This window comes from Malaya genurostris, chromosome 2 (assembly GCF_030247185.1).
Source record: "Malaya genurostris strain Urasoe2022 chromosome 2, Malgen_1.1, whole genome shotgun sequence".
NCBI lineage: Eukaryota > Metazoa > Arthropoda > Insecta > Diptera > Culicidae > Malaya > Malaya genurostris.
In genome coordinates this window covers 247,650,511-247,674,128 of record NC_080571.1, presented here as the reverse complement: position 1 = coordinate 247,674,128, position 23,618 = coordinate 247,650,511, and the positions used below count along the sequence as shown (strand labels likewise).

Genomic DNA, 23,618 nt, shown 5'->3' with positions numbered 1-23,618 from the left:
AATGAAAAGTTTTTTTTTGTCGTCGAACCAGTGTATGTATGTGCCTGGGTTCTCTGTCACGCCTTGTGGGTGACGTATAAATCGAGTAATTCCGATTGAGTACTAAGTATGGGCATCACAGATTTTCCTAGGATAGTAACGGTCACGTAATCTAATCTAGTAGTAATCAAAACATTATTAAAAATTAAGGCTCTCGTATTTTCAAATGAGCAATATCCACCTAACCAAATTATACGCAAAAACATTATGGCAAAAGTCTTTCAATTAAACTGGAAAAAAGTAGCTTGCTAAATTACGCTGCATTAAAAATGTGTATTCATCGTCTGCGCCAGGGGACTTTCTGAATGTTATCAACTCATCAAAGAGTCCTTTCTAGCTGGTCGTTAAACAATAGCCTCTGTCCGAAATCAAAAAGTTATATTGTCTTGTCGGATGAAGAAGCTGAAAATCAGATACCCTCAGGTGGTTTTCTACGCGTACTCTCTGTCTCTCTATCTCTCTCTCACTCTGTTTCTCTATCTTCATTGCCACCGTCGACCATACTCCTGTGATGAAAACTTTTACCAGCTAAAAGAAAATTCCTTTCATTTTGCTGATGATAACCCTACCAGTTTCCGAAGGATCCCCGAAAAAGGATTTCTCGTCTTTTTTTTTCTTCCTTGGATTGTACTCACCCCATCCAATTTTCGATGACCACCAGGTTCGTGTTCAGAGAAAATCGAGAGGAAAACTTTGCAGCAATCCCCGGTTTGGGACCATCCTGTTGTCTGTGCGTTAGATGGGTCCACAGGAGCGGGTCGATGGAGATAACAATTTGCATTTGAAGCTTGCCCAAAACTTGTAGGGCTCACGGTGAGAAGAATAGAATCAAGAAGTTTCGCAGCTAGCTAGCCAACGATGAAAGGAAATTCTTAATCCGGAGATTCTTTCCGACTGGTTGGTGACCTATGATGGTGAGTTAGCCGACCGACTATCATTTTGTTGTCGGACATGGTGTTTATCGGAAACTTTCCTTGACAAAGGTAAGTTCAGAGCGGTCGGTCATCGGCGATGCTCGAGATGATTGGATTCGGGGAGCATTTTCGGATTGCATTAGGTGATTTCCATGGGTTGATTTGTTGTTAATCTTGCGGATTTTACCAAACTCATTCATACGGCAAGAGATTTCGAGCAGAGTGCTAGAGCTTGTAGCTGAAAGTGTCTGTAATCTATAACCGCCAGTATTTTGTTGTTTGATTCTTGGGAGCCAAAGTTTTGATATGGAAAAGTTGAAAGTTTTATGGACGAGAATCAGTATGCTGCCTTTGGGCTCTTGGTATTCTATTGATACAAATAGAATGGTTTTGGTTTCAACTACGAAAGTGCTACAAAAGATTGATCATAGACATTTCACATCAAATTTTTAATGTTAAATTTGAAGAATCGATTAGAAACAGATGCAAACTCATCGACGTACTTGAATCACTTCATTCCATTTGAGATTTAAACAAAAAGTCTACAACAAATCTATTTTTAAGAAAGTTCATATGAAGACTGTACCAGAAAGTATAAACGCAATTTTTATGGCTGCGTCCTGTTGTTTACACTCATCTCTAACCACTTGTGCAGTTGTTTATTTGTTTACATTAGTTTGTTCGAAATTTGTGGACTTTCCGCCAGGACTGGTGAAACTGCCAGGACTTTCTGCCAAGACGCCAGGACTTTCTGCCAAGTTTAGGCCTTAAGATCTACCAGTGTAACAAAGTGTATTAACGAACTTATCGTTCTCGATCTGATGAATGCTCGTATTGATCTTAAGATCTGTTTTCACTGAAGTTCTTGGACGACTGGGAACCTACCTGGAACAGCTTAAAATAAGCAAGTAAACAATGTGTAGCTCAAAAGTTTGAACTACAAACAAAAAATGTATTAGCCGTTGAAGTCCTTGTTGTGACACATTGTAGTTCCTAAGGACAGTACTCCAAGTAGTTGTTGGATTTTGGAACATCTCTTAAGCATTTCCATAGTCACAGAACATACTCAGAAGGTCCTCAGGCGCTAAAGCATTGGACGTAGTAGAATTGTTCATGTTATTTACACTAAAATCAAATGAAATTTGAAAAACCTTTTTTACCTGAGATTTTTTAAATAATGCGAAGTTTTATTTAATTTACGCGAAACTTTATTTACGCACCCCCGGCTCTGCGCGTAAATTGAGGTTCCAGTGTACACCTTCATTCTAATGGACATTATATTTATCCCTTAAAAGTGCAATGTCGTTTTTTCTTAATGTTTTGTTTCTATAAAACTTTGCATGTAACGAAGATACCTAGCTAGTTTCAATACAAAGGCAGCAGGCTTTCGTGATCCGTTTTAACTTATTCGTGTCTGCGAATTTTCGAAATTATTTCTTTGAGAATTTCCCAGGTCATCCAGCATTTCCTCGAATACAAAGAAACAACCGATCTTCAATCAAAATGTGGCGCTAGTCGAACGGCGTATAAATCAAATCCATGAACAGTCCAGCCGCTGATGTACATAACGCATTGATCAATAAGTCGCGGGACTGACCCAGAGATGGCGTTTGTGATGTCGAACTAATCGCATTTTTCGAAAGTACCAACCTTTAGAGAACATGTGGCAAATTTTAACATCAATAGCATCACAAACACTGAATATAAGACGTTACATATAAGCGGCGTTACTAATTCATTTATGAAAAAATGGAAATAACGATAAAACATTGATAAAACCGTGTATTGATAAAACATAGCTTTTAAAAGGAAAAAAATCAGCGCAAACCCAGCTTGAGAAGTATTTTCCCCACTCGGATCCATTGAAAAATAAAGGCTTGTGGTTTTCTGATTTTGAACGTGGCCAAATGAAACAGTCAATCGGAAAAAAATTAAGCAAGTTTTCATAAAGTTCATTACATTAGATGTGTTGAGATGGTTAGCACATAAACTGGAAGTTCTTTTACGATCTTGTACGAAAATCTGGGCTTAAAAAAGATATTTTCCAAATGGATGCCGCATTCGCTCACAAAGCGTTTGTATGAAGCAATGAACGAAACATGGATCCACTATTTTTATCCAGAGTCATACCAGTATTCATACTGGAAAAGTCACCCAAAAACGTACCAGATAGTTGAACAATCATGACGTCTGTTTTTTAGATGCTCGAGATATCATTAACATCGACTACCTTGAACTAGAAAGTACCTTCAAAAGTGATCATTACATTGATTTATTGATGCGTTTGAAGTGCGAAATCGTAAAAAACGGCCTCATAAGATGAATCAAAAAATCACCGTTAACCTAGACAATGCGTCGTGACATAAGTCACGATGAATGAAAATATTGAACGCATTGTGCTGCAATCTGTTTCCTCAACCACCTTATTCACAATAACCTAGGGGGCTGCTTGTTCTTTACTGATCAGAAAAAGACACGCAACTGAAAAATATTTGGCTCGAACGAGACAGTCATCACTACAACTGAAGTCAATATTCAGGTCATTGACAAATAATTCTATAAGATACAGAATCTTGCTTTGTATGAGTAATTTTATTAAATGCGAACGCACTCTTTGAAACCCAGAAATCTTATGAAAACCGTGTACAGACGAAACTGTGTTATTTGCTAAAGGAACCCATGACAATTATTTTCGTTCCTAATTGAAGTTCCAATCACCAATTATCTGAAATATGCGTAGAAATATTTCCAAGCAGTTTGTGTGATGTTTGTGTTTGTGATATTGAAAATCAATTCAAAATGGTTGAGATATTAATGTTCAAACCCTGTTTGTACGGTATTATTTTCTGTATTTTGAATTTGCACACCGGTGTAGAAAACATAAACGTAGTCCTACGTCAAACGATTTTGAGTGATTTTATTTATGTGAAAATATAGAAGCTGAGACGAGACAAGTACCTTAGTATCTTAGCTTTTACTTTATACCAAATGAGTCAAGCTTAAACATCTGCCGGAAAAATTCCGATAAACCACTTCTACCATTTACTATTAGATTCGTCAAAGCTACCAGAAGTTGTTACTTTCTACTGCATTCTTCTTTTGCCGGTTCGGATAGTAAAGAATAAAAGACCTTTATCGGTACTTTCCGGTATATCGGAGTGGTTTACATTGATGAGATGCTTAAGCTCGGCTGGAAGGGGAAAGTTAAGTTATTAAAAGATTTCTGCTTGCTCAAATGATCCTTGTCAAGTCTCATCTTAATAAATATATTGTTAAAAAAACTCACATCCTTGTTCTACCTTGAGAACTAGCATTCTATAATCTAGATTTTACTTATTATTCCGAATTACAATAATAATACTAATGTTACCGTTGTTTTTCGCTCGAAATTTCAGGTGGGTAATTACCCACCGCTGCAATTTTCGGGTGGTTAGTACTACCCACCGTACCCACCTCTTTCTCCGGCCCTGCTTTCAGCAGAACAACGTTGAAAAATTGTGTACAAATGGTGCACAAAACGCGGACTGTCACTGAGAAATATAGCAAAAATGGAAGAAGTAAGTGAAAAAGCCGTGCGAAATGCAATGCAAATGGAAGTTCGGTGAGGATAACACCTTTGAGGATAAACCGAAAACGGGTCGACAAAAAGGTCCTGCTAACCCTCAGTTGGATAAACGTATACTGAAGGCGTTGGAGCAAAAGAAGAAGATTTCTGTTCGGGATGTGGCCAAAAAAGTGGGCACTTCGAAATCAAATGTTTTTCGTGCTAAAGAACGTTTAAATCTTCGAACCTATAAGAAGCAGAAACAATCAAAACGTAGTCCGAAACAAGAAGCGTTGATCAGGCCGAAAGTTCAAAAGCTGTACAATACGATTCTCGCTGGAAATTTGAACTGCATAATCATGGACGACGAAATCCACGTGAAACTCGATTACAAATCCTTGCCAAGACCACAATATTATACGGTGCGAGAAGGTGCGAGTGTTAAACCAGTCTGAGACATCGATTGAAGTCGAAACATTTGGTAAGAAATCTATGGTCTGGCAAGCAATTTGTAGCTGCGGTAAGATTTCGAAACCCTTCATCACCACTGCTTCAATGAACAGCGAAATATGCATCAAGGAATGTTTACAAAAACGAATTCTACCCATGATTCGAAGCCACAAGGATCCTGTTGTCTTCTGGCCAGATCTTGCTTCTTGCCACTACTTGAAATCAACGGTAGAATGGTATACTACCAAAAATGTCACTTTCGTCCCAGAACACATGAATCCACCAAATTGCCCACAACTTCGACCAATTGAGGAATTTTGGGCATTTACGAAGGCACATCTTAGGAAACATGTCTCGGCAGCCGAAACCATTCAACAGTTCGAAAAAGATTGGAAAAAACTGTCATAACATGTCGCCAAGAAGTCTGTACGGAATTTAATGGGGAACTTTCGCAAGAAGGTGCACCAGCTAGTCTACAATGGCTGAGTAGCAAATGTTGAGAATAATGTTCTGTTGTTGTAGTCTAATATTATCAGTATTTCGAATAAAATTTGAATATCTAACACTTGTGAATTATTTACAGCGAAATCAAAGTGCGTCCATACTTTCTGGGATAGTCTTAAGGTGGATAATATTTTAGTTAAACGTTATCCCTAACTATGGTTCTACAACAGCACCGAGTTGATAAGCGTACATCGAACAATGATCTAAATCAGTGATTTTGGATATATTATGTTTTCTACTACCCACAGATAAAACATAATCGAAAAATCCTATATGAATCGAGTTAATTTGAGTTAAAAATGTAAAGTAGAGAGAAAAGGCAAAAAGCTAGTTTTCTCACCAATTTTTTAAGGTTGATTTATATCACTTATTTTACCCCGGCTTTCACTTTTTCGAATTCAGATATTAACTCAATATCTTATCGAGGAATCATTGGGTACGAAAAATAAAAGGCTTGATAAGTATTTATGTGCGGTATCAGTTGACAGGGGTCAGACAGAAATGGTCTTCTGAATGGTGTTTCATCACATCCACAGTAGTTCAGTTGGCAGATTAGGAATCAGCGATGCCAACCCTACGGATTTATCCGTAGATCTACGGATTTCTGTCTTTTCTCACGGATTTACGGATAGACCACTCAAAATCTACGGATTTGAAATAATTTCTTTTAAAAAATATTGACCATTCATTTTTTATTGTTTCTCTAGATACCAAAGAAAAATAATTGAATATTGTGACATCGTTGTTAGAGATATTTTTTACTTCATGTCTAATTATCAAACATCTATCGTCACCGATTACTAAGTCTGTCTTTATCGCTTAGAGTTCCAAACTGTTAATTTTACGTATCTTTTGATTTTATTTTTATATTTGGTGTTTACTAATTTTCATTCTAAATATGTAGACACATTTAGTGTGTTGCTTTAACTTTATTGGGAAGGATGTTTTGTCAGTCAAAAGAGTTCCGCACGGAAAGTTCGTCTCAATGGAGCATATACGAGCATAAGTAGCATAAGAAGACAAATCTACGGATTTGACCTCAGGGAAAAGTGGCATCACTGTTGAGAATTAATAACTGTCTCTTAGAGTTTGTGTCGCCGGGTTTCCTATTTCGTTATTTTAATTTCATCATTCATATTCCTAGTCTGACTTTCCGCTGGGTAATGGAGAAAAGTGGTTAGGCGAATTTTCTTGAGGCATACTACTGTGGGCAGAAAGTATTATGACTTTTTTTAATTATATTTCGCGTGGAAATCATATTCGTCGAAATAAAAAAGAGTCGCCAGAAGCGTCTTTTTAATACATTCATGGTTCTGGTTTAACATCTTGTGTGAGAGAAAAAAAACAAGTAATGACACAAATTTTAGTGAGAAAAATGTGCATGATTGTGTTTATCAATTTAGTTAGTATTCGATTTCTTGATTGATAGAAAATCTTCCCACACAGCAATAATCATGCATAGTTTGGTAACCAAAACTACTTTCAATTCATTGTAAAGAGAAATGCTTAGGAATAAACTTCTGAATACAATTTAAATTTGCGTACAAGCTTTACGTGGCCGATTTAGCTGAGTTTTTAGATAATTTATTTTTTGTATTGGATCTCGTTGTCACCCTTTTTCTAGGGGGAGAGGAGCTTCCATTTTCCTCCTGCGAGGATTGAGGGGCAGTTTGTTCGTGGTTCGTCTCATCATCAATTGCCGTGGTATTGTTGTTGATTTCGTTGCTAGTTGCTGTAGATGCGCCTTGTTGTGCATTGTTTGCAGTTGCTGGTTGGTTGGATGGTAAGCTGTTAACTGCAGCTGGTGTACTTTGTTCTATAGGGGTTACGTTGGATGGTTTTGTTGAAGGGGATACTTCCCTGTTGTTGGTGACTGTCACAGGTTTACTGGGGTTACTTGGGGTTGTGAAGGTAAAGTTGTCTCCTTGTCCGGTTTATCACATGGCTTACCGTAGTGAACAGCTTTTTGGCAATATTGACATGTGGCCATCTGATTGTCATAGGTAACAAGTGATTTGCACGGTATTCTTGTATCCTGACTGAATCTCACATAAGAAGGTATAGGCCTCCTCAAGCGCATGCGTAACAAACGTACACCATTTAGAATACCGGGGAAAAAATTCTTCCACTTTTCTTTTTCGATAGAGAGAATCTCTCCGTATTGGGACATAGTTTTGCGAATATAAGGATCGATTACGCTTGAGGGAAGATCATGCACACGCACTTTTATAGCACTATCATCCATATATACTGGAATGTTGTACTTGATATTTTCATGCTCCACATAGTGCACATTATTATTGACTTTAGCGAATTGAATTGCATCCAACTCTTCATAGAACTGGATATAAACAACATTATTGGTCTTATTGCATTGAAGTAAATGCACACGTTTAATGTCAAGATGCATTTGCTCCTTAAGCAAACCTTCAAGTTCTCGTATCGAAGGTCGAATTTGGCACTGTCTGAAGTCAACAATAATTGTATTCTTTCGTACCGGCGGTAGCTTTTGTTCGTTTGGTTCACTCATTTTCGAGGTCTATTGTTCACTACACAATACTGTACTTGGTTTCTTCTGTCCCCAACGTAAGCGGTTTTGTTTTATCGACTGACTTGGATGAGATGTAAACCCGAACTGTTCTAATTAAATTGATTGCGTTGCAATTTGTTGAGTACGCTATGTCGCATTCGACCTCAACAAGTGCCATGTCATGAGTTAGATGTTTGCTTCTCGGTAGTGGATCGTAGTACTAGTCATGCACAAGGGTGTCTAAAAATCGCTCATGAGGCTCGATTTTTTTCAATTCATCAGCTCACTTCATGATTTACGATGCAATCCGTAAAATGATGGTAAGGATGAAACTCATCGCTGATCTAAACAAACACACTCACCCATACAGAACACCGCTGACATCAAATTATTATGGTATTTGTGGTTCTCAGTTTTGATTTCATACCATCTAACTATCATTCCTAATTTTAAAAAGTGAGTGCTAAGCTAGACATCACCGTACTGAGCTGAGCTACACCGGTGAGTGTATGCTTAAACCAGGGGTGGAAATGAGCAAACTTTTCTATTCACAGTAAATAGAATAGTCAGTAATATCTTTATTGTAGATATTATAACGAATTATAATAACTATAGGGCTAAGAAAAACATGTTCAATCACAAAGCGTGCTATACAGATAATTAATATAATCCTATTTAGCTTGAATATCAATACACAGTAGTAACATGAGTGCAGAATTTTGCTACGCCAAATCAAACGCACCATTCAAACGCTGCGCCAAATGCTGCGCTCCTGTTAGTTGTATTAATAAAATTCGTGTCAAATAGCGTTTTATTGGGTTCAATCTAAATAATGCATGCAAATCATCAACCAGCTGGAAGTAAAACAAGGTCTTTTGTCGCTATAATCACTATTTGGTGTGGCATATATTTTTTACTAATTTGCATTGTCCATTGGAATTGCGAAGTGAAAACAGTTAAATTAACACTATCAATATGATTCCGATCCAAACTAATTATTTTCATAAACCTTTCATCTAGCATTCATATTATAGCGAATTAAACAACAGATTGCGAAATCGAACACGATTCGTAGCGAACGAGAACATGTGTTGAAACTTCGAAAACGGGGACGTAACGAAACCGGTATTTTTCCCAACTCTGGTCATAAGGACTGTTGAAGGAGCATTCCTGAAGGTTACAAATTGATAATTATCCCCAATTTCAGCACCATCATGCTAATAAATTGACAAAAATCATTTATGTACATGCTCATTTAATATTCCTTATCACCCATCACTAAACTTCTCAAAGATACAAAATTGGCAATTTTCCACGATTTTAAAAGTGTCATTGAAACGCGTTATCCTTAGTTAAAAATTACTGTCGGGTTACTGCTGTCAATAATTCTCAAAAAAATATTTGAAAAATGACACGAATTGACATATTTGCATTGTCATGTCATTTTTTCAAACGGTTTTCCCCGTTAGACACTGATCAAGTTTGAAACTAGCTCAATATGGATCTACGTCTTCACAAGACTAAATCATATAATTGAACTTTTATTATGCCATGTGTTTTAGAAATGCATGAAGAATCAAAATCTGGGATTATCAGAAAAAAAGTCCCAAACTCTATTTTGTTTTCGAGATAACACTAGATCTCATTTGTAATTATTAGATTGGCTCGATTCTAGGCTGTGTTTAGCAATGATTTGATGAAAAGTTTCTTACATGTCTATTTAAACTTGTCATGAATAAATTTGCTGCTTGCCTTTCTCAAATAGATATAGATTTGAGGGGGCGTAGCCCACTATCGAGGACTCATTGCCCATCTTTGGATAATTTTGAGTTAATGTCCACTTAAAATGAGCTACTGCCCACTGGTGGGCTGTGGGAATCACTGATCCAAATCCTAGCCGCCTCACGACCGGTACCCTATGTCCAAACATCCTCTCTGTTCATCAGAGAACCAACACTAGTCTTCTCGGTCTATACATATTTTCCGCCTTTATAATCGCTTGTTATCTTCTCTACACACAAACCTCCATTTACGAATTAAACGGGAGTTCGTAGAAAAAGTTTACGTTCTTTGGGATTTTTTTCGTAAAAAAAGTTTACGTTATTTGGAATTCACTTCGTAAAAAAAGTTTTGTGTAATGAATGAGGAAACCGTCCATCATATGGCTATTTTCGGAACGGATGTGCAAGTGCAAGAAAATGATGTTTGGGCTCGTATCAAAATCCAAGATGGCGGCCTCCAGTTTCTTGATGTGTCTCGAAAACCCTTACAATATGGGTATTTTAGAAACGGAACTGATGAGTAGATGTCAGAAAACGATGTTTGAGGTGGTTCTGAAATCCAAGATGGCGACTTCCGGTTTATTACTGTTTCTTGAAAGATTTTATCGTATTCCTTTAACTTTGATATTGCTTGAAAATACTATACCGGAAGTCATCACATTGAATGTTGTAACGAGCTCAAAAAAAGATATTCCTTTATTTTAAGGATTTTTAAGGCATATCGATAAACCGAAGGTTGTTATCTTGAAATTCGAGACGACACCAAACATCGTTTGGCGGTATCTATTTATTAAATACTTTCCAAAAATACCTATATTGTAAGGGTTTTCAAGAAATATCGATAAGCTGGAAGTCTTGAATTTCCAAAGTACCTCAAACATCATTTTCCGGAATCTACTCTTTAAAGCTGTTTCAAAAATACCCATATTATAGTAGTTTCCATAGAACATAAATGATCCCGAAATCGCTTGCGATGTATGCCAAAACCTTTTTTTACGAAGTAGGTTCGTAAAAAAAGTTCACGTTATTTGGAATTTGATTCGTAAAAAGAGTTACGTAGAAAGAGGTAACATATAAAAAGTGTTTGTAAACGGAGGTTTGGGTGTATGCAAAGTAATTTTCTGTGACAGTCTTCATGTACAGCAAGTATCATCCCAAATTGATTCTGAATATATTCCGTTTTAAAAAGTTTTTTTATTTTCCGTATAACTATCAGAAAGTCTTTCTAATATAATTTCTATTTCTGTTTTTAAATTAAACAAATGGGAAAATAAACTACATTTTAAATAACCAAGCGCTTCATACTTATCTTCTATGAACTTCAAACCGTCATACCAAAACATCGTTCCTTTCATCGAAAAACTTCCTGAGCAGTTCTGTAGCACTAATGATATTAACGAGTCCACAACTCGGCTATTGTTTCCCGCTCAGTCGCTCCATAAAACTAAATAAAGAGAATCGGCCATAAAAAATCTAGCCGAAGCCGAACGTGTAAACAACCCAACAAAACATTCGGTCGTAAAAAGTACCACGGATGGTGGAGCAGCATGTTGGCAATGCCATGCTACAAATCATATCCTTAATCCTTAATTTCCTTAATGTCGACCCAATCCTTTCCGGGTAAAACGGTTGGCAGAGACAGAGAGAAAGAAAGAGAGAGATAGATACGGGCGAATAAGGCTGCGTGAAAGCAGCCGATTTGTAGACAGTTTAGGAGAATGCCAAAAAAAACACAAGTTGCTAGTGGGCTAGAATCGGGAAAGAGAACAAACATGTTTTGGTTAACTGAAAAATCAGTTGCTACTCGGCACGCATATAAACATGGGCCATCGTGTGTGGTATGACTAGAATATTTCCCATCTGCCGAAAACCGAAAAACACAACTACTGCTGAGCTGCGGGAAGGATTAATAGGTTTACTCTTTTTCATGCTTTAACAAGATACAAGACCGTCGAGAATTTGTTGCTCAACTTTTCTGATACTTGACTAGTACAAGTGTAATTCCATGTGGTAACGTGGCCAACAGTGAATAAAATATTGTTTTCGAAACACAAACAAGCAATTACCGTATTGTACTGATAAAACCATAATCTTCTTATAGGCTAATCCCTCGCACATCCGAATCCACAAGCCGTCCAGAGACCACAAAACCGATTTGGAAACATCCGTCATTGGGTTGCACTTCGTGGTGAGCAATCATCACTTCCAGAACGGAAAGCTAAAGGTAAGCACTGTTGTAACTCGCAAGGGGAAATTTATTAAACGTACTGCACTTTTCCTGCTGCTTCATAACCAGCGAGAAAAAGAAATGAAAATAGTTGGTTGGTAGCCGACACCGAGATCAGAATAGAATTCACTTGCTAGTAATGCTGTCAATTTGTTTTTAAAGGATGAAGATGGGGTAAAACGCACCCACGAGGCATAATGTAACTTTTGCTTTTCTCAAAAGTTACCAATTTTTTTCAATGAAATTTTAATGAAACTGAAAGTCCGCCATAACAACAGATTACTAAACAATTTTGGTCGCGATGGTTCAATCACATCTGGAAAACTTTTAAAAAACCATTTATGTCTCTGTTATAAGTAATTTTCGATGTTCGTTTCATAGTAATTTTCTAGGGTGAGGAAGACGATTTTAATTTTGTGACCAGTGAACTTCTTTGCGAATCATTCGGGTTTCTAAAATTAGATCTAATACAGACGATGTATTTGCAATTTTATAGAAAAATCGCTAAATTTATCGTCTCATATTTTTGGGGGCAAAACAACCCGAATTGTGTGAGGCAAAATGTTCACGAATTCGCTTACAAAAATTATCCATAAGTTATCAATTCAATGAATAATAGTGAACAATCTTCCACCTGGCAAATATATCGTCAACGGAAAGTCTAAAACTTTCTTTAAAGAAAAAGAAGAAGCTTTATGAGGGTGCATATTGCCCCGTGGTTGTCATGAGCCTTAATCCGTTGTTTTGATGGATGTTTACCCGTTGTTTAAGATCATCCTGCCTCTATGTTTAGATAATCGTCACTTCGCGTAATTTAAAATGTATATTTTTCATGTTTTCCACGATCGGGCGTCATGCCCCGCAGATATTTCAATAAACAATTTTTAAGGGTTTTAGAAAATAAGATATTTCATGTATTTTTCAATGTATTCAGCGAGTAGTGGTACGTAATTTAGAGAAATAATGATTACGGAAGATAGTCATGCATGAAACTCTTCCGTGTTATTCTCTATAGTTAAAATTAAGCTACATTTCCTTAGCGGGTGCATTTTACCCCATCTACCCCTAATACTAGGAATCTCCAGCGCTTAGATCGAAAGTCAGTTTTTCCAGCAATGCTATTCCCTTCCTATAACAAAAGTGCTGTGCTAGCAAAACGATTAGGCGGTAGTGATACTTATCGTTGGCAGACCTCGTTAGTTAGTGGATATATAAATCTACTTCGGGACTACTAGTTCCCGGTTTCCGCATCTGAACGCACCGGTAATAGTGAAGAAAGGCTCCACAAAAGGAAATCACTTCGATTTCTCATCCACGGTTAAACCGATTTTCACAAATCATGTTTCAAATTAAAACTCACATTTTTTTAAATACTGTGCTGGTACGGAAGAAGGAAACGCCATCGCCTAGCACACAGCGTGCGTTGTTCAATTTTGTATAGCGTGCAAGATCAAAAATACAAGCAAAGAAAACCTGTGGGCCATCCGCAAGGGGGCTGGACCCCCTTGGGATGACTCCAGCGGCCACAACGGAATAGAAAAACAAAACAAACATAAAAAACACAAAACTCTGTAAACCAAAACGGTTAAATTTTATAACTTCTACCCGGTGAACGACCAACATGGTTAAAGCCGGGGTAAAATAAATGATATAAAAAAAAAGCGTGCAAGATTGCCATATTTAGGTCTAGATTAACTTAACATGACTGTTTACAAATTGAAAAGGTGATGCTAGTTTATACCAGAGAAAGGTTTTGATTTTATTGAAGTTTGAAAAAAAATCTTGGCAGAATCTTCTAGTGATGTTTTTTAAAATTTGAGTAATATGAGAAAATCATTATTACACTACTAGTGGATTAAAAAAGGTTTTTGTTACTTTGGGGACGTTTTACAGCTTACTACCTTGTAATTCTAGAACCAGAAGTCGGATTTGGATAAGATTCAGTAAATTGTTTTATGTGACCATCAGTCATTTCATTTGTATTTGATTTTATGAAAATCTTATACGAATTTATCTGGTCATAGACGATCCTGATCTGCAAACTACAGAAATTTATATCACCATCAGCATCCGTTCAGAAAACTAAGTGACATTATTTTCACTTTTTTGTGCATAAGGAGTGTATCGAAAAGTAGTTAGCAACATTGATTATTGAATAAAAAAGCGAAAAAAAACATATTTTGACATCAGTTTTCGATATATTGTAGAAAAATTACATTTTTATGCACATCACATATTGAAAATAATCCTAGTTTCTGTGAAACGCTCGCACTTTGGACTTGACATTCTTCATTAAATTTTGTACAGTTACTTTTGCGACTTTCCTGGTGGCAGCTGTCCAGTTTATTTTTAACTCCTGCATGTTTTGGAACACTGTACCTTCCTTCCGAAAGTCCCGCTTGACAATTGCCCAATACCTTTCAATTGGCCGAAGATCCGGGCAGATCGGTGGGTTGATGTCCTTTTCCACGAATTGTACATTATTTTTCGACAACCACTGTAGAACGGAGTTGGCGTAGTGGGCTGAAGCCAAATCCGGCCAGAATAGAGGAGGAGCCTTATGCTTTCTGCACAGTGGCAGCATTCTCTTCTTCAAACATTCTTCCTCGTACACCTTGGCGTTAATTGTGCCCTTCGTGAAGAAAATCGACGACCGCAAACCACAGTTACAAACTGCTTGCCAGACCAACACCTTCTGCCCAAACTTTTCCATTGCATGGCTAGTGCTACGATTCTACTGACACTACGAATCCTTCCAGGTCGGGGCTCGAACATACGACAAGTAGTTTGTAGGACCAGCGCCCTATGCATTGAACCGCCAACCCGGGCTCATAATAATCAATAGCCCATATGTATGCAATTATATGTTTGTACATGCTTGCGATACATATATCGATATTTAAGCTTCTTTTCGCCAAGCTTGTGTTCAAGTTTTGTATGCATGTAGTTATTTTTATAGCGTTTCTCTATCATTATTACCATTCTGCGATTTCGGTTGAAGCGATAAACTTTTTCTCATTATCAATGGAGTTCATCTTATATAAATAAGAAATTAATCTTATGCACTCAAAATTTACCCTGGGGTAGTTGTCAATTTCTCAGGCGAAACGACATAACATGGGATTTCAACCAATCTTGCATGACACAAGATCAGAGCATAGCAATTAAAGCTTCAAATCGTTTTATGGCACTTTTTGTCTTGCTGTCTAGCAACAACCTACCTCTAGCAAGCTACGTGTAGGACTGAAACGTTAGCTATAATTTTGCTTATATTTATAGCTTCGCGTGCTTCCAACAGCTTCGCTTTTGCATCGATTAACCAATCAGAACACTGCTTTCCCTTTGATATATCACTTACTCCTTCAAAACCGTCGACTATGGCAGGGAAATCCGGTATGCTGGAGATTTTTTGCAGACAATATAGGACACTGCTAGCTATTAATCAACATTTCAATGATATACAATTAAAAATACATGCCTATGAACATTCAAATCAATACGTCGAAATATTTCCAATCAAATGGTGACATGATATTAATATTTGATACAAAATTGACTGAGCTGTAATTGTTCAAAACCTGACCACATTTCTACGTGTATTTTTCTTGAGTTTCTAGTTTGCACCACTATATAGAAAACAAAAATGTGTTCCACATTAAAAACTAACACCATTCCAGATTTCTCTTCAAACTTTCCTCATTTTATGACCTTTCATAAACCGTAAGAGATTAGCCTTTATCGATCTGGCATCTGTTGAATATTTATACTAGAAAGTTGACTAGTTCTTGACGAAAAAAAAAACAATCATAACTTTCTATATTGAAAAGTTTAGTTGAGCAAAACTGTGCAAACTTAAAATCAAATGATAGGTTTTAAGATTTCATAAGAATATTCCGATTTTCATTCGTATCAATTCCGGAGGTAGAGTGCTTAGTGTAAAAATGTCAATTTCAAGAATTTTGTTTTCATAGGCTACCTCTTTATATTGGCTAACAAATTTTTCTAGTTTGCAGACCATGAGAGTCTGTAACCAAATAAATCATTGATATTTTTTTCAAAATTAAAATTTTCATAGACAATTGTAAATAAATTTGTAGGTTGTATTAGTGTATGGTTGAATGAATCGAATGTCACTATGATGAGATCCAGCTTTCGGCTCCGGAAGTACCGATAATAATAATCAAATGTGATACAATGGAGCAACTCACATATGAATAGATTTTCACTAACTTAAACTTAAATGTAGTATATCAATGTAGTAGTATTATGCAACAGAAGTCTTCAAAACTATTTCCTAAACATTTTCAAATTGTAGTACACCCAAACCTCCGTTTACGAACACTCTTTTTACGTAACCTCTTTTTACGTAACTCTTTTTACGAACCACATCCCAAATAACATAAACTTTTTTTACGAACCAACTTCGTAAAAAGAGGTTTTTGCATCCAATGAAAACAATTTCCGGCTCCATGGAAATTACTACAATGTAGATATTTTCGGACTGGAATTGACGAGTAGATGACGGAAAACGATGTTTGAAGTGGTTCGGAAATCCAAGATGGCATCTTCCGGTTCTTTGATATTGCTTAAAAACATTTACAATATGGGTATTTTCGGGACGGGTTTGATGAGTACATACCGGGAAATTATGTTCGAAAGCGCTTCAAAAATCAAAATGGTGAGTTCAGTTGTATCGGTATTCTTTGACGATCATTACGATATCATTATATATCGTTAAAAAAATTATGATTCTGACAAAGGTGTTTCCTGCTAATCATTATTGTTTGAATATTGTACTATATTTTCGAAATGACCATAAAAAGTAGACGTCTGAACAGCTATAATAATTTTATATTGTTATAGTTATATTGTATGCTTTCAATATTTTATTGAACAACTGGGAGTCTCAATCTAATATTTGGAAGCAACAACAAACATTAAAATTTGGTTTCAAATCAATGACCGTGTTCTCCAATTTTTTTTATTTTCAGTGTTACACTTATAATTTCAGTTGTTTTAGTGTACGTGATAAAGTCGAAAAAAGCACTGTTATTCTCATCACGACACATTTGTTTTTATTTAAACTTGTCAAAATCTCATGTCAACTGACCCGTCGGAATATGATTTAACATTTTGTAAGCCATTAAGAAAAAGGGATATTATTTGGCTCAAGTGGTAATTTCTCACATTTATGAGCAATTCCAGATATAAATAGCAGATAAACTGGCAGGATCGACTTTCTCCGAATCGGATAAAGGAACCTTTTCGACTCAATATTAATTTTTATAATGTCGAAATTTAAAACCGTAACTAACCACTTCAATCATCGTTTTCCGTCATCTACTCATCAATTCCGGTTCGAAAATACCCACATTGTAAGGGTTTTTAAGGAATATCGATAAACCGGAAGTCGCCATCTTGGATTTTGAAACGACCCCAAACATCATTTTCTTGCACCCACTTATCACATCCGTTCCTATAATGGTCATGCGATTGGGGGTTTCTACATTCATTACACAAAACTTGTTTTACGAACCAAATCTCAAATAACGTAAACTTACGAACCCCCGTTTAGTTCGTAAATGGAGGTTTCGGTATATTTCGGGGAATTTTGCTGTAATATATAGGAGAAAATTAATAATATGAGTAAGGCATCATTACACCACTAGGTGGATAAAAACAGGTTCTTTCTCAAGTATTTGTGAGAGTCTGAAGTGTGTAGCTCATATATGCTAAATTGTAAAATTGTTCATGTGCAGGAAGATCGATCCCATTTTCATCATTATTCATTATTTGTTGTTCTTTTCAAATTAATACTTGGAATGATAAGTTTATAGCCATTTAAGTCAAGATGATACATGAAAACAACATTAATTATTAAATTCCTTTAAATTTATTCCTTCAAAGTCTCAATACTGCGCCTTGAGGTATCAAAGCATACGTTCTTATCAACCGGTTTAATAACCGTATTATTGTATGTTTTCACTATTCAGTGTCATCATTCATTACCGTGTCCCGGTGAAAATAGAACTCAATTTACTGACATAATTACCATTTCCTCGCAGATTCGCTGCTCGGCCCGCATTCACGAGATCTACATGCAATCGACGGAGAAATCTATCGACGAGGAACGGCCAAGGGTAATTTCTGCGGCATCCTCCTCGTCTTCCTCGTCGTCGGCTTCGTCGCCTAACAGCAATACCAACAGTATCAACCTGATACAGAACATCCCGTACGACCAGTTCTCCCAGCTGGACAACGAGCTGGATCGGAAGGACTACATGACACACCTACAGGGTAAGCGTCCTGCCCAATGCCACTAAAACAACAATCCGCCCACTGCAATCGAGTCGATTAATCATTTCTTTCCTTTTTTGTCGTTTCTATCTCTTTCTCTTTCTACGTGTTCCTGTTTTTCTTATGGTTCCCAGGGGACATGTCATCATCGTCGGGAAGTGCGTCCTCACCAGTGCGCTCGGTGCCATCAATCAGCTCAACCCGATTCCTGCTGGCGCTTGTGGAGGCAACCGGACTGCTAATAGTTTTTCACCATTTGCTCAAATTTGACACGATTTCCATAACATGATTCCGTGATGTGCATTAGTGATGTGATTTCGGTTGAACTTTTCTTCCTAACTCCGTGCCAGTATCATTTTCCGACTTTCATTTGTTTCTTGTTGCGCTCCTATGTTTTTCTTTTCGGTTGTTTTTCGCTGCCAGACAGATTCTTATCCGCGCGTAGTATGGAAGTGTGACTCGTCACACTTCGTGAGACGAAAGATAATTTCCACCACCGTTCCCGAAGTGAAACGGCAGTGTCTGGCGCGAAGCGATCCAACTGATAAGCTGGTGACGATGGTGTGAAATCCTGCTGCAGAAAGTAGGTGTTGATGGAAGCGTTGACGCTGACTAATGGTTGCTATGCGTGGACAGTGTGCGGAATTTTTGCGATCGTTGTGAACTTAACTGATGTGTATTTAGCGAATCTAAAAATATATACATAAAAAAAAATCGTAAGAAGTTAGATAAAATGTAAATTTTATTGTGAGAAAGACGTATTGGTAGGTAAGGATAATTTATTTCTAACGGGAGATTGTCTGTTGGTTGTAAATCCGGATGAAGGCAGTGATCTTCATTAGCATCTCATATGGAAAGCATCCGACACTCTGATGCGTTTGTCATGTCAATCGAATCAACAGCCGGCATGGAAGACAAAAATTTTAAATACAGTGATGAAACAAATAGAATTTCTAAGACCAATTGTTAAACACGGCTGATAAATTATTTTATAACTAAATGGGGACTGAGCAGCATTTTATCACCTTATCTGTTTTTTCCCAAGAAATCAACGATCGAATTTTTAAGTTCCGTAATTTGCATTTTTTTTAAATCATTTGTCAAATTCCAATGTTACCCTTTTGTGAGAGATCAAAACTGCCAATCAAATATGAGATTGAAAAACGTGCTTAATCTATCTAGCAGTGAGATGATGCCCTATTAATCCGCATGTGTTTCTTGATTAAATATTCTTCGGTGTTTTTAGTTTTCATTGTTTTAATGACTGTCCTATTAAGAGACAGTTTGAAATTTCAATCACCCTGTAATTTCGGAATTGCTGGTCGGATCGAAAAGAGAAATTGTAAGAAACACAGTTGTAAGCAAAAATTAAATATTTAGGAATGGATATTCGCTTGTATTTTTTTTTTTTGTTTCAATTATAGAGGCTTTAACATTAATGTTATTCGCCTCTTCGGGCCAAAAAAACTTTTTGACCCTATGTACGGGGTTGAGAATCGAACCCAGGCGGGCTGCATGAAAGGCATCGACTTACCCATCACGCTATACCCGTCCCCCGCTTAAATTTTTCAAGAAATAGCGATATACTTTTGGATTGGAATTTTGTATATAACTTATTCCGTTTCATCGATACAATAGAAGAATTTAGTGCTTTGCACATCGAACAAATCTGTCAACAACTTCATCAATAAAACCGCTTTGACGTTGTAACTGAGACAGCAATTCGTTTTCAACTGCCATAAACATAAGCCTCTGCTGTCCAAGTTCTCACAGTGCCAAAAGTGACAGAGAGATGGCAACAAATCTCAGAGCTGAGCTCGATTTTTTTTCTTCTAGAATCTGTGCAGTAACTCATGTGCACGGAAAAGATACTAACACAGCAACAAGTGAAACTTGAAATTTTAGATTGGATGTGATATAAGATGTGTACAAGTAGATTTAGAATTTTCCCTACACAAAAATCTCAGAATTGCGGAAGCAAATGATGTCCTCGTGGTAATAACCAAATCATGTATATGATAGGGCTGAAAAGTCACCACTTGTGTCTGAACACCCAGTTTAAATCTTAATAATTTAATTTTAACTCATATTCCAATAAATAGTTATTTAAAAAAAATACCCAATTTCGGTGCACAAGACAAAGTACTCGAGTTCAAAGCGCCACGGCAATGCGATATAAAAAAATCGCTTGGCTGTCAATAATCAGCTAGCGCAAGTCGCTTAGGGTGAATTTGTGTCTATTGTGCCGTGGACAAAATCGCTTCTATTCGGTACCTAAAATCTAACAATCAAACAAATAATTGAATGCGAATAGGGATGCAGTTGATTCTTTCAATTTGCCACTGAAGAAACCATAAAGTTAATCCTTTAAATCTAAACGTATGACAATCGATTAAGCATTCCATGAGATGTCGAAGTGAGTTCCATTTTTGGTCATTATTTACGGTACTCGAGTCTCTCAATGCATGAACCGCGAGAGAATTTTTCTACATTTCTTCGCTCCACTTCATACTCTGAGTATTTCACGGCCCTTAAAAAAATTACAGTCTGATAATGATTGGTGCTGCGTGGAATGTATCAAGAGAGAATCGCAAGTTGACAATTATCGCAGAAAATCGAATCGATGATTCGACTTGATGATTCTCATACTAGGTTGCAATATTTCAAAACCCTTGTGTGGAGCATTCACAGACATTTTCATAGGCACAACTTATACAAAGGTTATATGCACATAGTTAGAATAAGCGGCAATAATAAAATGATTCCATCGCAATTATCCACTGCCCATACAGAATCGGATCGCGAAACGAGAATAAGCGACCGTTTGTTGCTTCAGAGAGAATCCGCACCAGTGCTGTAAAACCAAAGATAAATAATAAAGACATGTATGTGCTTATAAATATTTTTGAAAAATGTGGTTCGTTCCCGGTACCTTCTGAAATGACCGCACTCACCGCTTGGTGCAGCGCGAGATTAATTGCATTGTTATCATTTCAACCAAAGTGTGCCATAAAATCTCAATATACACAAATAAGCTACCGAATCGAAAGGGTTCTCACGGTTTGACAATTGCATTATGAATGTATGATGGGAACTCAGCAGTGCAACCAATTTATCACCATTGGTGCCAGTTTCACGGAGGACCGTAGATGTGCGCCGAAAAAAATCGTGACTGTCATGTCTGGAAATTCGTTTGTGGTAAAACTTCATTCAATTCAATTAAAACTGAATGTGGAACAGATTGACGATCTCTCTAATGCACTCTCTGACACACACAATGTGTACTGACGGCCCGAACGGGCAGCATTCAGTTCATCACTCGTTTCTCTTCAATCGAGGCTCAGTTTAACCATCGTCAGTTGATCTCTTGAAATGACAAAATATCTCTTTCAATAGTGTGAGAGCGGTCTTCAAATGAGGTTCATGTAAATATTCGAATTGGTTCAAGATAATAGATGAAAGACAAACCAGATAGCTGAAATATCAATCACAGAATACACATAAATTAATTGTTTCCTCCTTCAGTTTTCATTTTTAATACTTTACTCCATTTATAATTCTATTCGATCGAACTTGCTTACTACCAAGAGCGAAGGCAATGAAAGAGATACACTACTTGGCACTCTAAACTGAGCAAGCAAAACTTCAAATGACTAGGTACGATTAATCAACTGACGATGAATTCCGGGAGCTTCACTTGAAAATGGCAGCAAAATCAAATGAATTAGTAGCGATATGCTGACGGTCAGCGGCCATAAATTTCATTTTCATCTTATATTATTCGATTGAAAATGAAATTTTACCGCACTGATCCCCACAGCAGCGAGCTAACCGTTGATTCTCAGACAGGCAATCGAGAGAAATTCGCTCTCGCACTGGTGTCTATTCTATGTTAAATGAACCATGCCGGTTCTTTGTTGCTGCGATGATATCAGTCTCTCTTTGATGGCACTTATTGAATCGTGTGAAGAGCTGCGAGTGAGCGTTCTTATACGATAAAAGCCATCCTTGACTGCATGTTGAATTTACGTCAAGTGTAATTTTTTTTTTTTTCTAAAAATGACAAGTGCTACGATTCATTTGACGTTCCTTTCATGTTCTTAATATGTTTTGTTGAAATTTCTTACTCAACTGAAAAGTTCGTCCTGCATTCTAAAAAAAAAACAAATCAGATTTCAAACCCAATGTCCAAATTTTCATTGTCGCCCTCTTCAGAATAACACTCAGACTTAGTAATCATCTCTTCGCTTTAACACGAACGTCCCTACCCCTGCCAGTCTACAATGCGAAGATGTGGAAAATGCAAATGAATAGCTCAAATTACAAACGCAAATAAAATAAACTAAGCCAAACAACCGAACCGAGCGAACGAGCGAAGAATGGCACCAACCAACAGACAGTCAGTCGTTCCCGAGATTATACTAAAGATGGCAGTGCGCTGCCTCCCATCTCCAAATGCACCGGTAAGGTAATATAGTGTAAAGTGTAAAAATAAACATAATAACGAGTACCGGAGGATAAGCTCCATCGCTTTGAAGAAATGATGGGGAAAAGAAAGACAGCTCTAGAGAATAAGTAAACTGTAAAGCAGTTAAATGAAAACCATCGTAACGCGAAATCTGCAAAGATTCGGGTACGACCCAGATACGATGAGTAAGAAGCAAAACAAAGTTTTATGTACATATTAAGTAAGTAGTAATAACAAGCCAGTGGCAATGCTGGTATATTGTAGTGTTACTTGACTGCAAATAAATGCGCATAAAATGAGTATTAGGATCGGGTGACGCTGACATGTAATGAAATTAAAAGCGAAATTGCAGATTGGAATCACAGAGAGCATTGTAAGGCTAGAATAGCGAAAATTCAATGAATTTGTGTGTGATAGATATCAATATTTATGACCCAAAGAGCAAAACTGCGCAAAAACATAGATTAAATAATTGGAATATATAGTGTACTGAGAAGATAATTTTAAATGCAAAATACATAAACTATGACGTATGGTAATTCGATTCGTGTTTTTTTTTGCTATTGTAAGGATAATATCACATCAAACAGTTGAGGCCAGAAACGATCAGAATGAACCATGTTTACCTCCCATCGCTTTGAAATCGAAATGCTCATTGCGACCATAATGATGTATGTAATTACACCACCCCAAAATCCATGGCATTATCATTACGCATTAATAAATTGAGCGCAATATGATTAATTAAAAGCGGTACCATTATTCGCCTACCTTAGCCACGTTCGTTGAAATTTAGCTGACTAATGCATGCATTTCTATAATGGAGAAAAATAATTCAATTCAACGATGACTGATCGTGGATTC

At 36.9% G+C, this 23,618-nt stretch overlaps 2 protein-coding genes across 2 annotated transcripts in view; one reads left to right on the top strand and one right to left on the bottom strand.

The window, feature by feature from the left end:
- LOC131428719 (uncharacterized) overlaps nucleotides 1-23,298 on the top strand; it is a 372,507-nt gene extending 349,209 nt beyond the window's left edge. Inside the window, exons 6-8 of the mRNA XM_058592765.1 lie at nucleotides 11,864-11,986; nucleotides 18,055-18,286; nucleotides 18,421-23,298. Of these exons, the coding sequence (XP_058448748.1) occupies nucleotides 11,864-11,986; nucleotides 18,055-18,286; nucleotides 18,421-18,575 (510 nt within the window). The 3' untranslated portion in view covers nucleotides 18,576-23,298. The remainder of the gene's footprint in view (nucleotides 1-11,863; nucleotides 11,987-18,054; nucleotides 18,287-18,420) is intronic.
- LOC131429173 (uncharacterized) overlaps nucleotides 18,675-23,618 on the bottom strand; it is a 107,470-nt gene continuing 102,526 nt past the window's right edge. Inside the window, exon 4 of the mRNA XM_058593221.1 lies at nucleotides 18,675-18,908. Coding sequence (XP_058449204.1) covers nucleotides 18,675-18,908 — 234 coding nt within the window. The remainder of the gene's footprint in view (nucleotides 18,909-23,618) is intronic.